Genomic DNA, 18,277 nt, shown 5'->3' on the forward strand with positions numbered 1-18,277 from the left:
AACCTTTTCCCAATGCCTAGTGCTTAGATGGGACCACAATGTCACTTTCTCTCTTTTGTAAGCTTTAAATATAAAGTATTTGTAAATGCAAATAAAGTATGGATATTGGGGCCTTCCTTCTATGGTCCTGATGCCAAACATGCAGCCGCCACAGCTCAGTGTGAAGCACTGGTGGGCTTTAGTGCTGGACCTAGTGGCCATTAGTGATAGCTGCAGTCCAGCAGCTCAAATTGTCAGTTTCGGTACTTACTAAACAGCTATTGGGTGCACACCAGGAAAGCTCTGCCCAGCATAGCAAAACTTAGTTATTCAGGAATTCAGGAACAATTATTCTTTGTTGGAAGCGAAAGTGCTGTGATTTGATACCAGTGGCTATTTTTGTTACTCCAAAATGCATGCTTAGACAGGGTAAAATTAATCCAGCTCTGCCTGGCCTTGCCCTGCAGGTTACTGCTATATGTTATCTATTGCTTGGTTAAAAAAAAAAAGTAGCAATAGATCAACATTGTAAGTTTTTTAAATTAAAACCTCTGCTTTGTTACATCCTGTTATGTCCACGGACTGCCCTATTCAAAACTTATAAAAATGTAAGACAGAGTAGTTGCACTGACAGCTACCTATTGTGTCTAATCAAGAAAACGATATATTTACTACATTAAATTTAATGAATTTGCTGCAAAATATGTGCTCACTGAAAACACATTATATTTTCTTTTTTAGGAAAGGTTAATACAGACCTTCTTTTTTTTTTAGAAGTCCTGTTGGAAACCAAGTTTTTGCTATGGGAAAAACACACTTTACTTTTCCTTAGCGAATATGTATTATCCCCAACATTTAGCAGAAAGGTTCTCATAGCCCAAAAACATTGAAATAATAACATGACCATGTTTTACAAATGCAACATGCACAAGTTTATTCCACAACCACTATTGTTCCCTGCACACACTAGAAATATACACCAATTTAAAAGCAACAAGTATGACCACTCAAAACCTTATTTTTTTGGGGGGGGGGCAAATGATTGGGGATGCAGATAGATTTTCAGAACCATCCACCTTTAGCACCAACTAAGAAAGGGCATCAGACTGCACAGGGAGGAGTGAGACTCGGTGTTCTGAGGAAAGAAGAGCTTGGAAGGGGTTATTTCTGCATTGGTGCCCATTGGAGACACATAAGAAGCCAGTTTTGTGATATAGATCACCATTCTCTCTTATAAACAAATTACTGGTCTTGGGAAGGCTAAGCAAATTTTAGTTTACCTAAGCCAAAGCTGATATTGCTGTATGAAAATCTAAGCCAGTTCACAGATCAACTACTGATTTTTATTTTGCTTTTTCTTATAAATGTTTAAATAGTTTAATTCATACTGTACAATACTTAAAAGAGCGTATTATAGAGTGAACACCATAAGAGCAATTAAAATAAAGACATTACTGGAGAACATTACAGCAGTAATTATACTGTAGAATTTACAGTCAGCATTGAAAACACACACACACACACTTTACAGCAAACCCCCTTCGAATTGTATTCTTTGGGCTAAGAGAGCTAAAACAGAAGAAAACAAAGGTTGATACTAAAAAAATCACTGTGCTGCTAATATTCGGAGGCACGTCTATTATTACATTTCACGAATACCACCGTGCATCATTTGATCAATAGCATGTGGCAAAACCAAATAATATGTAACGCACTTGAATCCAATTTAATAGTCATCTCATTTGTAACATATTCGCTAAACTCATGCATCAAAAAATAGATGATGGGGATGAGATTTCCATAACTTAGCAGCCCATTCTGAATGCACCCAGTTGTGCAAATATTATAATGAAATCTTTGAATTTAATCCAGTCCGGAAAACATGCTTAAAACGCTTTAGCCTTATTCAAGCAGAGACAATACTGGGAGCAAGTAATCTGCATAACTCTGTAATATAAAAGGGCCGGTAGTTTTGTATTATAAAGTATACCAGGGGGGTTATTCACAAAGCTGCCATAGGCAGCCGAGTGAAAAAACGACCCTAAGTGAAGTGAGCCGAACGCTGTTTGGCTATTCACTTCAGGCTTGTACGGCGGGTGGCTTCCGGTCGACCGAACTTACTCAGCATGTTCGGCCAACCCGAAGTGCAGAAGGAGTTCAACTCAGCTGATCCAACATCTGGATCAGCTGAGCCAAACCTCCGGCAGGCTACTCGCTGCTGTTCGGCCTATTCTAATAGATGCCGAACAGCAGTGAGTGAATAGCCGAATGCTGCTCAGCGGCATTCGGCTCGGCTATTCTGCTCGGTACCACTGTTGGTACCGAGCAGAATAGAAAAACAGTCAAAAAAAGTTTTCGAAAAAATAGAAAACGATTTGGTGGAGCTAGCAGTGACAGCTAGCTCCGCCCAACTACTTTTCTATTGTTCGGGACCAGCTGTCATTAGAATGAGAGCTTGTCGGAGCAGGCGGGGATATGAAAGCCGACTCTGCTAAACTCTCATCCTAATGACAGAATAGCCTCCGCTGGTTACCCAGTAATGAGCGGCATCTGTATAACGGGTTCTGTGTGTAATTAGCGGCATCTGTATGACGGGTTCTGTGTGTAATGAGCGGCATCTGTATGACGGGTTCTGTGTGTAATGAGCGGCATCTGTATGACGGGTTCTGGGGGTAATGAAGGGCATCTGTATGAGACATCTGTATAACGGGTTCTGTGTGTAATTAGCGGCATCTGTATGACGGGTTCTGTGTGTAATGAGCGGCATCTGTATGACGGGTTCTGTGTGTAATGAGCGGCATCTGTATGACGGGTTCTGTGTGTAATGAGAGGCATCTGTATGAGTGGCATCTGTGGGTTCTCAGTGTAATGAGCGGCATCTGTATGAGCGGCATCTATGGGTTCTCAGTATAATGAGCGGCATCAATGTGTAATGATGGCCATCTGTCATTACACACTGAGAACCTGGCGGGGTCGCTGCAGGTTTGGCCAGGGTTGCATCAGGGAGAGGCATAAAAACGCAGTCTGGACAAATGTAACTTTGTGTAACTTGCATAGGCTGTGTCTGAAGTGTCAGCCAAGCTTCCTTTCTGCGTATGACACATGGTTATGTTTCTGCAGTTACATTTATGGTGCAGTTCCCCCAGGATCACATGGTTCCCTGGTTACCTGGTAACCAGGGATGCCCATCTGTCATTACACACTGTGAACCCGTCGGAGCCGCAGTGATTTTACAGTGGCTCTGCCGGTTTCTTCGTGTAATGACAGATAGGCGTCCCTGGTTACCTTTGGCTTTGGGATTCCCACTGTACTACTCCAAGGAGAACCAATTTATTTTTTATTGTGGTATCTCCTTGATTACAATCACAAATTATATTCATCTTTATAGTTGAATGGCCAGGGGACTTGGTTTGCCCTAGGCCCATATAAAAAGTCTGGTTACATAAATGTTTCAGTAAAATTATATTATGTATGATTTATGTAGGTTTTTGTTAGGGATGTCCCGATGCCACTTTTTCAGGCCCAAGTACAAGTACAAGTACTTCCCCTCATGTACTTGCCGATACCAATTACCGATACTTTTTCTTAAAGGGACAGGTGACTTTAAATGATCCATAGTACAACTACATATTATGTACTATGGATCATAATTTAACGTATTCATGTTAGCAGGGGAGAATTGTAAAGCTATTGTTGCAGTGCATTCTATATGTAGTATATAGTACATGTACCTATAGAGTGCACTGCAACAATAGATTTACAATTATCCTCTGCTAACATGAATGGATTAAATGATCCCTAGTACAGGGCTACATACAGATCATTTAATCCATTCATGCTAGCAGAGTATAATTGTAAATGTATTGTCTGCACTGTATTAGCAGTGTGTACTCTATATGTACTCGATATGTAGTACATATAGAGTATATACTGCTAATACAGTACTACATATAGAGTACACTACAGCAATAGAGTTTTACAATTATCCCCTATTCCCCTGCTAACATGATTAGTTTAAATCATGATCCATAGTACAACTACATGTTATGTATGTAGTATACTATAGATCATGATTTAACCTAAATTACTCTAAACTTGTTGTCTAGTTTTGATCCAATCACCGGTAATGCTCCAGTCTTTATTAACAAATTTCATCACACAATAATGAACTTTATACTAATCTTGACATCACGGTTCCCGTAGTCAAATGACAAGTAAGTATAATATATACCTTTCTGTGACATTATAGTAACTGACTTCCCTGAATAATGACGTACAATCTCATCAGATATGCACAGACATTCAATTTAAAACTAAGTTGAAGCATAAATGAATTCAGAAATCTTACCTAAGTTTGAAGATGCTCTACCCTCAGCCGCTCGATCTTTGAGACTTTCCGCAATGCCTAGCTGCTGCTCATGATACTGTTTAGCTCTCTCTAAGTCTTGCATACAGCGTGCAGCGTGGCCTAAGCCTGCATAGGCTCGCATCTCGATAGCCTTTTCCAATAACTCTTGTGCAAGTTCTAGAACATGGTTATGGTATGACATTGCTTTGTCAAAATTTCTTCTATAGTGATAGGCACTGCCGAGGTTGCTATATGCCCGGGCTTCTTCCCGTTTGTTGCCAAGGTCCTTTGCAATCTTTAAATGTTGTTCATGACAATGAACTGCGTTTTCAAAGTCTCCCATTGCAATGTAGACTGCTCCCATGTTTCCTAGCTCTCGTGCTTCAGACAGTTCATCTTTGGATTGTTTAGCCAGGAGAACGCATTGCTTGTGGCTTGCCAGTGCGTTGGGGTAATCACCAATTGCGGTGTAGACGTGACCTAAACTGCTTAAAGCAGATGATGCTGCCTATGAATATAAAAAAATTGATTCATGAATACAATATAAATGCAGCATAAATAATACATCAACAAAATAAGCATTACAACACAGTAGTAAAGCACAACTACCATTGATGCCACACAAAAGAGATATTTCAGTTTTGGATGAGCACTGCTGCACTGAAACACCATTGTTTAGATTTTCCAGCAGTAGTTTTTTTTTCTCTTTTCCTTCCCTCAGGACCATAATGAAAATGTCACTGTCTTATATTTATTAATCCATTCTACATTTATTTTATACAGTGGAAACTCAAGACAGTGTGACATCATCATTCAACTTTCCAGCAACTATGTCACATGAAAATAAAAGTGAAGTTGACCTTTAAGCAGAGTTGACTTTTAATAAGCACATAGAAACGTGAGAAAACATATCTAAGGGCAAGGCTTTTTCCCCAGTATTGCTGTTTAGATTAAATAAAGATTCCCATGATTATTTGATAAAGTCAGATGATAAATACGGTCCAGTTTAGTTGCCCCTCAAATATATAAATACAAAAACATTGTATTTATTTATAGTAGTTGTTATCTTCCTGGAGACACAACAGGATATTTCTTCAAAGTAAGGGGTGCTCCCCTTTTAGACGGTCACCACAGGAATAATTCCGATTAGTAGATTTCCCCTAACCTTCTGTTCCAGAGACAACCATAACATTTTGGATTTCACATCTATTTGTCCTGGTGATAATGGTAACCAGGACATATAAAGAGGATGAAGCTGTCCAGCAGATACAAAACCAGCAAAAAAAGCAAAGGGGAATTTAAAGTGACACTAAAAATGCATTTAAGTGCCTTACCTATTAACTATACTGGACCTTATTTGTGTATCAATCGGCTGTAGATCCTCAAATCATCTCTGAATAGGTGTTGTTCCCCATTTGTGTGTTGTAAAGTAGCCACCACTCCAAGATCGCTCCCGTGATAGACTACAATCTCATGTTTAGTTTACTAATTTGTATTGAGATTGTAGTCCATCTCAGGAGTGAGCTTGGAGTGGTGACTACTTTACAACACATACAAGGACCACGTGGCCACCCTCCAGAAGGAAGGACAGTGTCAGCACCAATTCAGAGATGATTTGAGGATCTACAGCTGAGTGATACACAAATAAGATTTTTGTTAATAGTTGAGGTACTTGAATGCATTTTTAAGATTCAACGCCTGAGTTTAGTGCCACTTAAAACACTTTCACACAATATCCAAGACTAAAAAAATGTTGGTTTTAAATACACTTTAGTATCTATCAATTTAAAGCAGTCAGGCAAATAAAACAGATTGATAGCTGTACTCCTGATAAAAATAGTATGCAATATGAAGTGCTTTGCAAACATTTAATGTTACAAAATGGAATTCCACTTTAAACTCAATGCTGGTAGTTCTTAGTAGGGATGCACTGATACCGGCTTTTCAGTATCGAGTACGAGAACGAGTACCAATATTTTTCTTTGGTACTCAGGTGACGAGGGAGCATAAAGCCGGCTTTCTGACCAATCAGGAAGCCGTGGGGTGGGTATTGACTCACCATTCAGCTTCCTGATTGGTGTTAGGGAAGGAGCGAAGTCCCCCTGTTTGCTGGATTGGAACCCAATAGCAGGGAACAATCCCAGAAGTAGAGTCCAGGCTGAGGTACAAGAAAGGATAATCTAAAATGCGTTGTCAGAGTACAGTCCGGGTCGAGGCAGGCAGCGAGTATCATAAACGATGAGGCAAGCCAGGGGTCAATAACCAGGAGATCCGAATAGCAGGGAAGTGAGGCAGGAAACAGGAAATGAGGCGTTGTAGATGCTTTGGGAATGTCAGAATAACTCAGCAACAAGTCTTGGCTCTGGCTGAAATTTAAACCCAGCAGGGTGTTGTCTGGGCAACCAGGAAGCCACAGGTCCCTGCGAACCAATGGGACGGCTGGGAGAGAAGGAGTGCTCGCAAGGCCTTCCCGGCAATGACCAGCACCCAAAGCAACTAAGAAGCCACGGCAGTGCCATATGCGCATGTCATTGGATGCGCTCATATGCACACCTGCAGCATGCCGCCGGGCACCAATTCACCCCAAGAAGGACCCTACGATCTCCGTCACACCCGCCGGACCCCAGGTAAGAGGGCACCCCTGGTCCCACGACAATTGGCCAGCTTACCGACCAATCAGGAAGCTAGGCGGCGAGTCATTACACGCTGCCCGGCTACCTGATAGGTCTGGGAAGCCGGCTCCATGGTCCCTTATCACCAAGTGACGAGAACAATCAGGAAGTCGGGCAGCATGTAATGACTTGCTGCCCGGCTTCCTGATAACGGAAGCTCGGGTATCAGGCTAGGCATTAGAGCATTTGAGCAAGTATGAGTACTCGCCCAAAAACTCAGTATCGGTGCATCCCTAGTTCTTACCTAAGAGAGCAATGTTGTACATGAGAGCCCCTCACTCTAACCCACCCTGTACCCCTAACCCTTTCTGCAGCCGTAACCATCCCTAATGTAAACCCCCTGTTTGCATGCTCGCCTCTCCTGAGTCCGGATCCTTTGTGCCATAGACCAAAACTTCAGATCCTGACATTGGTTTACTTGAACACACATTAGCTTAATGCGCAAATTCAGAGTGCTTGTCATCATCCCTGTTTTTCATTTGGTACAACTGGTTCTTAGTGGCCTTGACATCAGGAGCCAATTGGACAGTAAGGTGCTTTAGTGAATAAACTGCTTTATTTTATCAGAAATTTACTTACCTTTGATTCCAAGTATGAGAGGGCAGAGTTTTAGTTTTAAAAAGCAGAGTGCAGGGGGGCGCATGCGCGCGGTGATCCGGAGCGGACATGTTTTAGAGCAGCTCCGTGTCCCTCCGGCATAGCAGGGGAACCCGCGCCGCTCACCCCGGCCACATCGTGGCAATAACTGCAGTGTCAGACGAGGGAAGGAACGGGTGACACGGCCATGTCCTCCGCCAGAACATTTATGTTTGATGTTACGTTCCTTTTGGAAAATTGTTAAAAACCAATAAAATACTTTGAAAAGTAAAAAAAGCAGAGTGCAAAGAGCACTATTCATTGTATGATCCAAAGTAACCTGTAGGAGCCAATCAGGATTCGTTTTTTGCATGGATACATTAAACTTCCAAATGCTGATTTTTGATTGGTTGTCACGGGCCACTACACAATATTGTTCTTTGCACTTTAGAATTAAATAAAGGGCAAAGTGTTTTTGCTTTTCAGTAATGCTGAAATATGAAGCCTGCAAACCATTGCTCATTTTAACAGAAATTCCACCCATTACAGCTGCCATCCTATAATTGCAGTTTGCCTCATGTTAGGATATATAGTAATACATTGGATGACTTGCCTGTTCAGGAAGGGATTTAATCTATAAGATACTGAAAATATGCCCATAAAAAAGATGAATTCTAAAATGAGACAATTTCTCCTAAGAAAGCTTTAACGGTGAAGATAATGATCACTCCTGAGCTTGATTATTATTAATAATAAAAGTATAATAATTCTTCCAGGAATATGTTTTATTGGACCCTTAATCTGTGGCTCTGTGAAGAGCTTATCTTGCCTTTTTCATGGTTAACAATAAAAATTAAACACTAAAATTAAACTGAAGTCGTTGAAATTATGCATTTTATGTAGAAGCAATGAATATGTCCCAAGAAAATGAAAAAAAATATTTCAGATAATATTTTAAATAATTAAAATAAAGTCCCATTTGATATGTTCTGTCAGACCATTTGGTAATTTATACTTTGAAGAGTGACTAACAAAAATGTTGTTTCATGTATCAAAAGCAAGTAAACCTAAAGTCCAACTGAAATCAAGGGACATGATAAGAATGAGCCCTATGTCTATTGGACGACAAGTCATAACTAGATACCTTGCACAACTGCTATAACAGTAATGTGTGGATATGACTATGAAAATGAAGGTTGTTCTTATCATGTATAATTGATTAAATATCTAATTCTGTGAGTTCAATTAGGCTTTAAAACAAAAACTGGTTTTGAAAGGACTAATTTACACATATACAGTATGTGTAAAGTTTTAAAGGCTAATAAAATAAGATGAGCTTAGCTGCCTAAGAAAATGACTTGCATAACATTAATGCTTCTGCCGGTAAACTTTGAGAATGAATTACTCCACTGTGCCTGCAACTACAGAGTTTAGTGATGGCTTGTTTACAGTTCATTTACTGCTTATTAAGAATATATAAATACTTGAATGTCCATATCTGCAATACTCATCTTCAATCCAGAGCTACCCCAGCCCCCCCGTAATTATTTTGTGAGAATTATGCCTAACTTCAATTTGAAAGACTGAGGGCATAAGGTATGTCTTTATTCATAGTGTATTAAAGCAGAGCGCAGTGCTGACTTCATCATATCAGCGTTGAATTCTGCATTAGCAAGGGGCTACCCCAGGCCAGGGAGGAGAAGAGGTGAAGAGAAAGATTACCATCACCTGACCAGCTTGAAGACAGTAAAAAGGTACGTAGAAAAATAAAGCAAACTAAACTATCTCCTCCAGAATGAAGGGGAAGCATTGGGTGGGAGGGTGGGAGGGTGTGTGTGTGTGTGTGTGGAGGGGGGCTTATATGCTGGCTGGCTATTATTTATGAATACTTTTTTATTTAGTGAAATAAAAGTGAAAAGATTGCTTGATATAACGTATGTGCACAAAGAGAATAATAAAAAAAGGGATGTCCTCTGCATGAATATGGACTTATGTAGCTTTAGCACATCTAATTTAATATTTAAGTAGATTTGGCCATAAATGTCACTGTACTAATTGGCATTACATATTTTCCCTTTGGTAAGAAATTATTTGACCTTTGAAACAAAAAGTTGTCTTAACATTTCCAACATACTCTTCAGTACAGAAAATCTCCAAATCTTACTGTGCAGCATTGGGTCCACCTAGGTCAGATATCATGTAGGTAATCTTGCTTGTATTGCTTGCTTATTGTGCCTGCTACAGGTGGAAAGATTAACCAGCTCACCTCACATTCTTTCCTACAGGTAAGAAAAAAACTAAAACATTTTGAACCCACAAAAAGAACTATGTAGATTTTAATATGTTGTTTTACTTGCTTCCCATAAGCACAGCTTACATCGTAGCTGTGGTCTCCAGGTGCATAATAGAACAATAAAGTACCCAATATTGTTCTCTTCTATGTATTTTCCTTCTGAAGAATACACAATATGTCAACAAGACACATAGCAGACTCTGTAGCAGTAAGAAGATGCAATAAATTATAGTGCATAGCACAAAAAACGCAAGCCACCATTTTCCTGAATAAATCTGAGTGCACTCTGTTTAAGGAAAGTAAAGGATTAATAAACAAACAATCTTTCTTTTTCCAGAAGAAGCAGTAACAGATTAGCTATAAAAAACAATTTATAGCTAATTAGATACGGAAGTTGGCAAGACACACTATCTTTACCAGCTTCCGAAATTGAAAAACTACACTAGGCTTCCCTGAGGCAATTTAATTACAACATAAAAGCTGACAAATTGTAATGACTTAGAGCGCTGTAAAATCAATATTATTTTTGCTTATTTTGGGGTAAAGTGATAGGCTTCTATTTAAATTAAATTATGGCTAAGCAATTTTCGATCTATCTGAGAGTCCCACAAATACTTCTTTCTTTAAAGTGGGGAAATCTGGTCAGGTTTTTCTGATTTTCAATTTAATTTCTCAACCCTCGGACCTTTAGAGACCCAAACGTATACAGATGTACTCTCAAATGTAAAATTGTGTTATTTATCAAAATTAACCCATCCTTCATCTAGTGTACCATGGAAATGAGATTCTAAACATGAATACTAAAGAGCCAGCTATAAAAGAACTACTTCAGCCTAAATGTATTTTATCATCACAGGCAATGTGCTTTTAGAAACCTTAAATAATCACTTATTGGGGATTCAACAACTTCTAAAAATACTTTTTGCCATGGTATTTCACTAGGAATGCAATACATAATGCATTATTCATCTTGGATACTTTTTCTCACTTCTACAAGCTATGTCCTTGGAAATACCTCAATGGCCACTGAGGTCACAGTGTGGAACATTGTTATGAAGAACCTATTCTGTAGTGCAGTCATTTTTGATTACTTATATGAAAGGACATCTACTCTAACTTAAAATCCTTGAATTAGTATTAAACCCCCCTTTATTTTATTCAAGTATTCATATGTACCATGTAAATCTGCACAGTATTTTTTTTATTTTTTCAACAAAATACATCCATAATAATTTTATCTGCTAGCTAAACTAACAGGACTGAACTTCTGGTAGGGAAGCTGTCATGTAACCGATCTACCTGCATCCACAAAACAGCCCAATCCTTCTCTATTGAAGCCAAAATGTTTTTTTTTGGTCTGGTTTTTTGGAATTCCACCAAGCAGAATGCAAACATTTTGTACCACTAAAAACTTGAAAATAGATATAAATATTATGGCTTGTAATTGACATGCTGTTTATGATAAGTGTATAAAGCACCAGTAGTTCAAGCAACGTTATTAAAAAAAATAAACATAAAATTAAATTGAGAAGCTAAAAAAGCAACATCATAAGAAGCTGAGAGATATTTACTTAAGGCAAGCAAGCCATTCACTTTGCAAGATAATTTTCACTTTGCAAGGGAATAGCATAGTCAATGTGATAAAAATTCACTTTACAAAGAATACCCAGTAAGGTGCAAGGAAAATAATACACAAGATAGGATTATGGAATTCAGCAGAGCTGCACCTCATTCACTAAGCTAAGGGAAACTTCCCTTGCTAAGCAAACAGCCCATATGCCTTTAGTAAATCCACCCCTATGTGTTACTATTTATTAGTTTGGGATAATGGCACTATAACATGTCTGCATAGACAGTTTCGGTGTAGTAGTTCTGATATTTTTGTGTGAGAATTTCCGGCTGGGAATAATGGGGCACATATTTTCTTCCAATGCCTTTTTTCCATATGAAGCCACAAATCTGCAGTTGTTCAGGTGTCTAACACAACCCTGTTCTGCCGCATCAATTGCCTTGTGCCTAATTGTAAATCCATCCATGTAGCTACAACTGCTTAAAAATAGCTGTGAAAGCAGATTGCACACAGTTTTCTACTACATCCATACAAGAGGTGGCAGAAGTGACAGCCTGGCTACAGAAATCCATTTTGGCTGTCACAAATGTATTTTTTTCATCATAACTTGAATATTTCCAGCTACTTCATTTATACTTTCATGGAAAGCACATTTATTTTTTGCTGATATACCTTATAAATAATAATAGTTCAACCTCGACTTTCATGTCCAGTGTTTATATAAAGTATATCTACTCTTGGGTTCTGTAACTCCTCTGTGTGCTAAATAGAGGATTTGATTCCCAAACTCACCTTGTAAACTGCTCTGAGACTGATCAAGGACAACAAAGTATCTATGGTACTGTGCAAACGTTTTAGGCAGGTGTGGAAAATGCTGTAAAGTAAGAATGCTTTCAGAAATAAAAGTGTTAATAGTTTATTTTTATCAATTAACAAAATGAAAAGTAAATGAACAGAAGAGAAATTTTGACTCATCAGTCCAGAGCACCTACTGCCATTTTTCTCCGGCCTTGCTGCCAAAAAGCCATACCTCCGACGTGGAAAAAAGACTAAGGGGTCTATTCACTATGCTGCCGTAGGCAGCCGAGTGAACGACTGACCTGAAGCGAAGTGAGCCGAACGCTGTTCGGCTATTCACTTCAGGCTGGTACGGCTGATTTAAGCCGTATATCGGCTGAAGTCAGCCGTACATCGGGTGGCTTCGGGTCGACCGAACATGCTCAGCATGTTCGGCCGGCCCGAAGTGCAGAAAGAGTACGACTCAGCCGATCCAACATCTGGATCGGCTAAGCCGAACCTCCGGCAGGCTACTCGCTGCTGTTCGGTCTATTCTTATAGATGCCGAACAGCAGTGAGTGAATAGCTGAGCGGCATTCGGCTGTTCTGCTCGGTCTCTCTGTGGGACAGAGCAGAACAGATAAATAGTTTAAAAAGTTCAAAAAAAGAAATAGAAAACAATTGTGCGGAGCTAGCAGTGACAGCTAGCTCCGCCCAACTGTTTACTATTCGCCGGTGGTTCTGCTGCCGTCAAAAAAAAGAAAAAAAAACATTTTCGCCATAGGAATGCATTGCTAGATTCCTATTGGCTATTTCAATATTTCAATTTGCAATAGCCAATAGCAAACTAGCTATCGCACCCGCCCTCTGCTGCTGTCAATCACTAGAGGGGACCTGATGGAGAACTGCAGGTCCCCTCTGCTGATTGACAGCAGCAGTGGGCGGGTGCAATAGCTAGTTTGCTATTGGCTATTGCAAATTGAAATAGCCAATAGGAATCTAGCAATGCATTCCTATTTTATTTATTTTTTTCTGAGGCCAGCCAACGGCTCGATGTCAGAATAAAAAATAAATTAAAAAAAACAGTGTTTCTCTCCTGGGCGGCCGGGAGAGGGAGACGGCTCGATGTCAGAATTTAAAAAAACAACAAAAAAAGCAGTGTTTCTCTCCTGGGCGGCCGGGAGCGGGAGACTCCCGGAGCGCCCGGGAGAGTTGGGCTGTCTGGAGATCAGTGTCCCTGGTTAGCTGGTAACCAGGGACGCTGATCTCCCTGCAAGTGGCCGGAGCCAGCAGTAAGATCACCAAGCCAAGCTGTCAGAAGCTCGGCCAGCTTCGCCTTACACCCCTGGCTCAGTCGGGCCGAAGCATATGCCTTCGGCTCGACTGAGCCGCTCGGCTGACTTCGGGAGCTGTTCGGGCTATAGCCCGTACAGCAGCCCTTCGGTTCTACTGAAGCTACAGCTAGATCCTTCGGCTGCTTCGTGAATAGACCCTTAAGTGATTTAACTATGCACGAAAACATAGGAACTTGGGTGCAGAAAATTGGTAGCAGGTGCTCTGGACCTATGAGTCAAAATTTGAAATATTTGGCTGTAGCAGGAGGCAGTTTGTTTGCTTAAGGACTGGAGAGCGGTACAATAATGAGTGTCTGCAGCAACAGTGGAGCATGGTGGAGGTTTCTTGCAAGTCTGGGGCTGCATTTCTGCCAACTGAGTTGGAGATTTGGTCAGGCTCAATGGTGTTCTCAATGCTGAGAAATACAAGCAGATACTTATCCATCATGCCATAGCATCAGGGAGGCGGCAGGACAATGATCTCAAACATACAGCCAATGTCATTAAGAACTATATTCAGCATAAAGAAGAACAAGGAGCCCTGAAAGTGATGGTTCGGCCCCCATAGATGCCTGATTTCAATGATTTGCATAGCTCTGCTCAGTATTCACTTTTATATATAAATGTGGGGAATAAACTCTTTAATTTTAGAATTTGTGATGGCAGAAAAAGATGTAGATTCCTTCAGTTCTTTCTTTCCTTCTGAAGGCTCTACTGCTTCACACTAGTTTAGTGGAGGGCCTGTTGGATTATTTTGGCCCATAGGACCATAACCTGTCAGTTTATGCTTTTTAATGTGTAAAGCTGAACTTCAGTCAGTTGGGCACTCCCTCCACCCTTATTCCCCACCCAACCCCTAACTAGTTGCTAGGTTAGCTACTGTAAACTGAGTACCCACCCAAGAGGGGCTGTTGGACCACCGCTAAGAAATATATACCATCAACAATTATTTTTCCTCTACACACGTTTTCTACGGTTTTTTCTCACTGAACACTGTACTCCGATGTTTTTATAATAATTTTTTTTGTGTGGATCGTTCATATATATCGTTATATATTGGATGGATCGTTCACATATCGCTATTTAATGCAACATCTATCACTATCGATTAACATTTGATACCATCACTAGTTAATAGGTTTTTACGCAGTGTTTAAATTCCTTTACTGTTCTAATCACTATCTTGTTTTTCACAGTATAATTGAATTATTATAATATTTTTTGTTTTATGATCCCATGTAATATTTCTTTCGAATTGTTCAGTATTGGGTTTTAGGCCAGATCGCTTAAACCCTAATTTTCACTTTATTACTTGGTTGCACCAAGTTTTATACCACTTATCTAGTCCTAGAGTCAAAGGGGTTGATTTACTAACCTTTTAAACACACCACGAACGTGTATACACCTCTGTAGTGTGTTCCCTCCCAGCATGATCTATGGGAGGAATCAAAACACCTTTGTAGTGTGTACACACCCAGCAGGTGTGTTGTGCAAAGCCCTGCAATGAATTGCAAGGTAATGTGGTGTAAATTAGCTCTATGTTATGTTGCTTGCGTTGATGAATGCAGGAATGTAAATGCATGAGCTAACCATTTTTGTCTAAACTGTGAAGCAGCATTATATATGCATCATGTGCATGATTTTTCCATATATGGCATTAGTGGAAATATGCTTTTAGAGACTTTTTGGTTGATAAATACGTTTTGCTGTGTGAAAATCACGCACACCTGGTGTGTGTGTGTGTTTAGGTTAGTAAATCACCCCCAAAGTGTCTCCGCTCTGCATGCAAGCTATTTTAGGTCTACTAATATTCAGCCTACGGTACATAACCTAATGATAACTGGTCCAAACTAAATGCCCTTTCAGACACCTCTGTGCTATCAGTATATATAGTCAAATGGATATAACAGATACTGTATAAACAAGTGATTGGAGTAAATATAGTAAAACTGTGCTGGCTTCACATATATCAAGTAAGGATACATTTCTAGCTTACAATTTTTTCTTTAATTTCATTTTATCCTGAATGAGTTAAGCAAACATGAGCTTATTGCTGACTCGTGTTAAAATAATTCCCTTTATTAAAATGTTTCTATGGCATCTGTGGTCTTGAGTAACACATACTATACAGTATAACACCAGTACCATTAAAGAGTCCAGCCGGCTGCCCCTGTGACATCATCCCATGCCCACTTCAGTGCAGTAGAGTCTGATGTCGCTCAAGTTAAAATGAAAATAAATAATTCCTAACACTCTTACATTCCATTTCAAGAATTGAGAGAAGACTGGGAAGGATTAGTGAAATTGTACTTCTGTAAGAAGGCATGAGGCCATGGATATAGAACCGGTATCACATGTATTAATGGATTTCTGTGTCTTCAAGCACAAAATAGAAAGTACATAGCATGAAATTATTTACAAAGAGTGACTGTGTAGGTCACATACATTATGTACGTTTCCTTTACATTCCTCGTGTACCCAGGCAGAGATCAGGCATTACAGTAATAACTTTCATCACAGCCATACTGTCAAAGCTGCACTAGTCATGATTAAATATTTATTTGGCATTACCTAAAACAAAAAGTATCTTTCAGAATGGCTTTGTGCATAAAGTTTTGAGTGCAGTTGAGTTCTCTGCCAGCCGAGTTTTCTTACATTTACCAGAGAAAAGAATCTCTGAAGATATCAGGAAGGGTCCTACTAAGTGCGAGGACCAACTTTTCTTAGCCAGTCATAGATGTTAACAAGTGTATATAGTAAGCTGTATAAAGTGCAAGGCTCTGAGTGCAAAGTGCACCCACTAATAGCAGCCAATCAGAGCCAATCAGAGTGCAGTGCATGGTTTCTGTCTGGTTGGTGTAGGCATTGATCTTTGGTTTGCTGCTTGAACTGTGGTATGCCCCCTCACAACACAGCTCTGTATTGAAAGTTCATTAATGTGACTATATGAAATATACAGATGCATCTTAGCTATTTTTACTATCAGTTGACTGTTAGCAATTATTTCCACAGTGCAACTAAAAGCACGCCTTGGTGTTCTTTGATTGGTTTTCTCGGCTTTCAGTTGAAGGCTGCGTGACTAGCTGCCTAAACTATCAAACATAACAATAAGGAGGATTGGGGCTCTCAAAGTCACCATATAAGCACATACGAAGAAACCACTTGCTGTACCAAAGAAATGAATCCAGAGTGGACTCTTGCCTTACACCAAATCTGCAACTTGAAGAAACAAAATAATAATGAAAATAGTGTAATTTTAAGCAACTACCATTGAGATAGGGAATGACTAATAATGCAAACAGCACAATTATTAGATTCATGTGTCATGTTAACTTATTCATAGCCACAACAGGGAATATATAGTGTTTATAGTATAGTTTTTAGATATGGATATTTTAGATATAGTTTCATAAAGGAAATAAGCTTAAAGTAATATTAACCGTCTCTTTTTTTTCCATTTATCCACAGCTAGCAAGCAGTAGATATATGCAAAAACAAAAAAAATAAAAAAGTTACCAAAAAGGTAATTACTTACCTGTGTCTCCGCCACTCGCTCCTGTCCGAAGACCTAAAGATTCTCGAGCGGCCATGAAGGATCATGGGGCGGGCGCATGCGCAGTAGAGATCTTCAGCGGGGAGAAGAGGAGAGACGCAGTGTAAGTCAATGCAGGCAACCCAGCAGCGTGCATGGGCACAAACTCCGTGGGACAGGAAGACACAGCAGTCAGCGCTGGATCAGAGACCGTCACCAGTGCTGGATGGACTCCTGAAAACTAGTGGAAAGAAGAAAATTATCAGATCAAGAGGCATCATTAAGGCCAGGTGCAGACCTCCGCGATCCGGGATCAGCATCCTGGTTTCAATGGGGTGATATCCGTGCGGCAATCGCAGAAAAAATGTACAGGTACCTTGTTTTTTGCAATACACGACACACGGCTGTTTTAGCCACAATCGTGTTTGGAAGCGCGGGCAGAATCGCGGCGGGGAATCGCGCGATCCGCCCGATGCGACTGGGGTGCCATTAGAAAATAATGGCACCCACAGCGCGATCGGTTCACACCTTAGGCAGCCATATTTGCTAAATGTATTACATGCTTTGCAGTGCTACACAATTGTCATGCTTTATACCTTCTTCTCATAATGCTGATATACTAAAGGCATGACAAGTTTTCACTACTGTTAAAGCTGAACCTCAGGCAGACACAACATAAACAAAATAACATACAGGGCTATTTACAAAAGGGTGAAGAATTTGGGGAAGACAGGAGAAGTGAACAATATAGGACAACACAGCTGAACTAGAAAGTGAGCTGAATTGGAGAATTTTTCCAAATCAGATATGTTGTCCTAGATTGTTCACTTCTCCTGCCTTCTCCAAACTCTTCACCCTTTAGTGGATAATCCTGATAGTCAATAATACGTAATTTCATTTATTTTTTAATGCAAGCAGAGTAAGTACCTGAATTTCTACTTGGTATCAGTCTCTTGCAGTCTACTGTACAGTCTGTACAGCAGAGCTCAGACTAGGGAGTGAAAAGTAGTGCAAGGAGCCAAACATGAGAGCTGCAGTGCAAGAAGAATGCTGATAGGAAGACACTGCATAGTGACAGAGAAATTAGCTCATCATTGTGAGGTTCTCCTTTCACTGTCCAGTCACTGGGTGGGGAGGGGACCTGTAAATCAAAGAGAAACTGCAGCAGAAAAATATCAGGCTCCCTCCCCTGCTAG

At 40.1% G+C, this 18,277-nt stretch overlaps 1 protein-coding gene across 1 annotated transcript in view; it reads right to left on the bottom strand.

Moving 5' to 3' along the window:
* TTC28 (tetratricopeptide repeat domain 28) overlaps positions 1–18,277 on the bottom strand; it is a 553,780-nt gene that overhangs the window by 188,972 nt on the left and 346,531 nt on the right. The window contains exon 7 of the mRNA XM_018557772.1: positions 4,328–4,835. Within this exon, the coding sequence (XP_018413274.1) occupies positions 4,328–4,835 (508 nt within the window). The remainder of the gene's footprint in view (positions 1–4,327; positions 4,836–18,277) is intronic.

Source organism: Nanorana parkeri, unplaced genomic scaffold, assembly GCF_000935625.1.
Source record: "Nanorana parkeri isolate BGI_ZX_2015 unplaced genomic scaffold, ASM93562v1 scaffold302, whole genome shotgun sequence".
NCBI classification, from domain to species: domain Eukaryota; kingdom Metazoa; phylum Chordata; class Amphibia; order Anura; family Dicroglossidae; genus Nanorana; species Nanorana parkeri.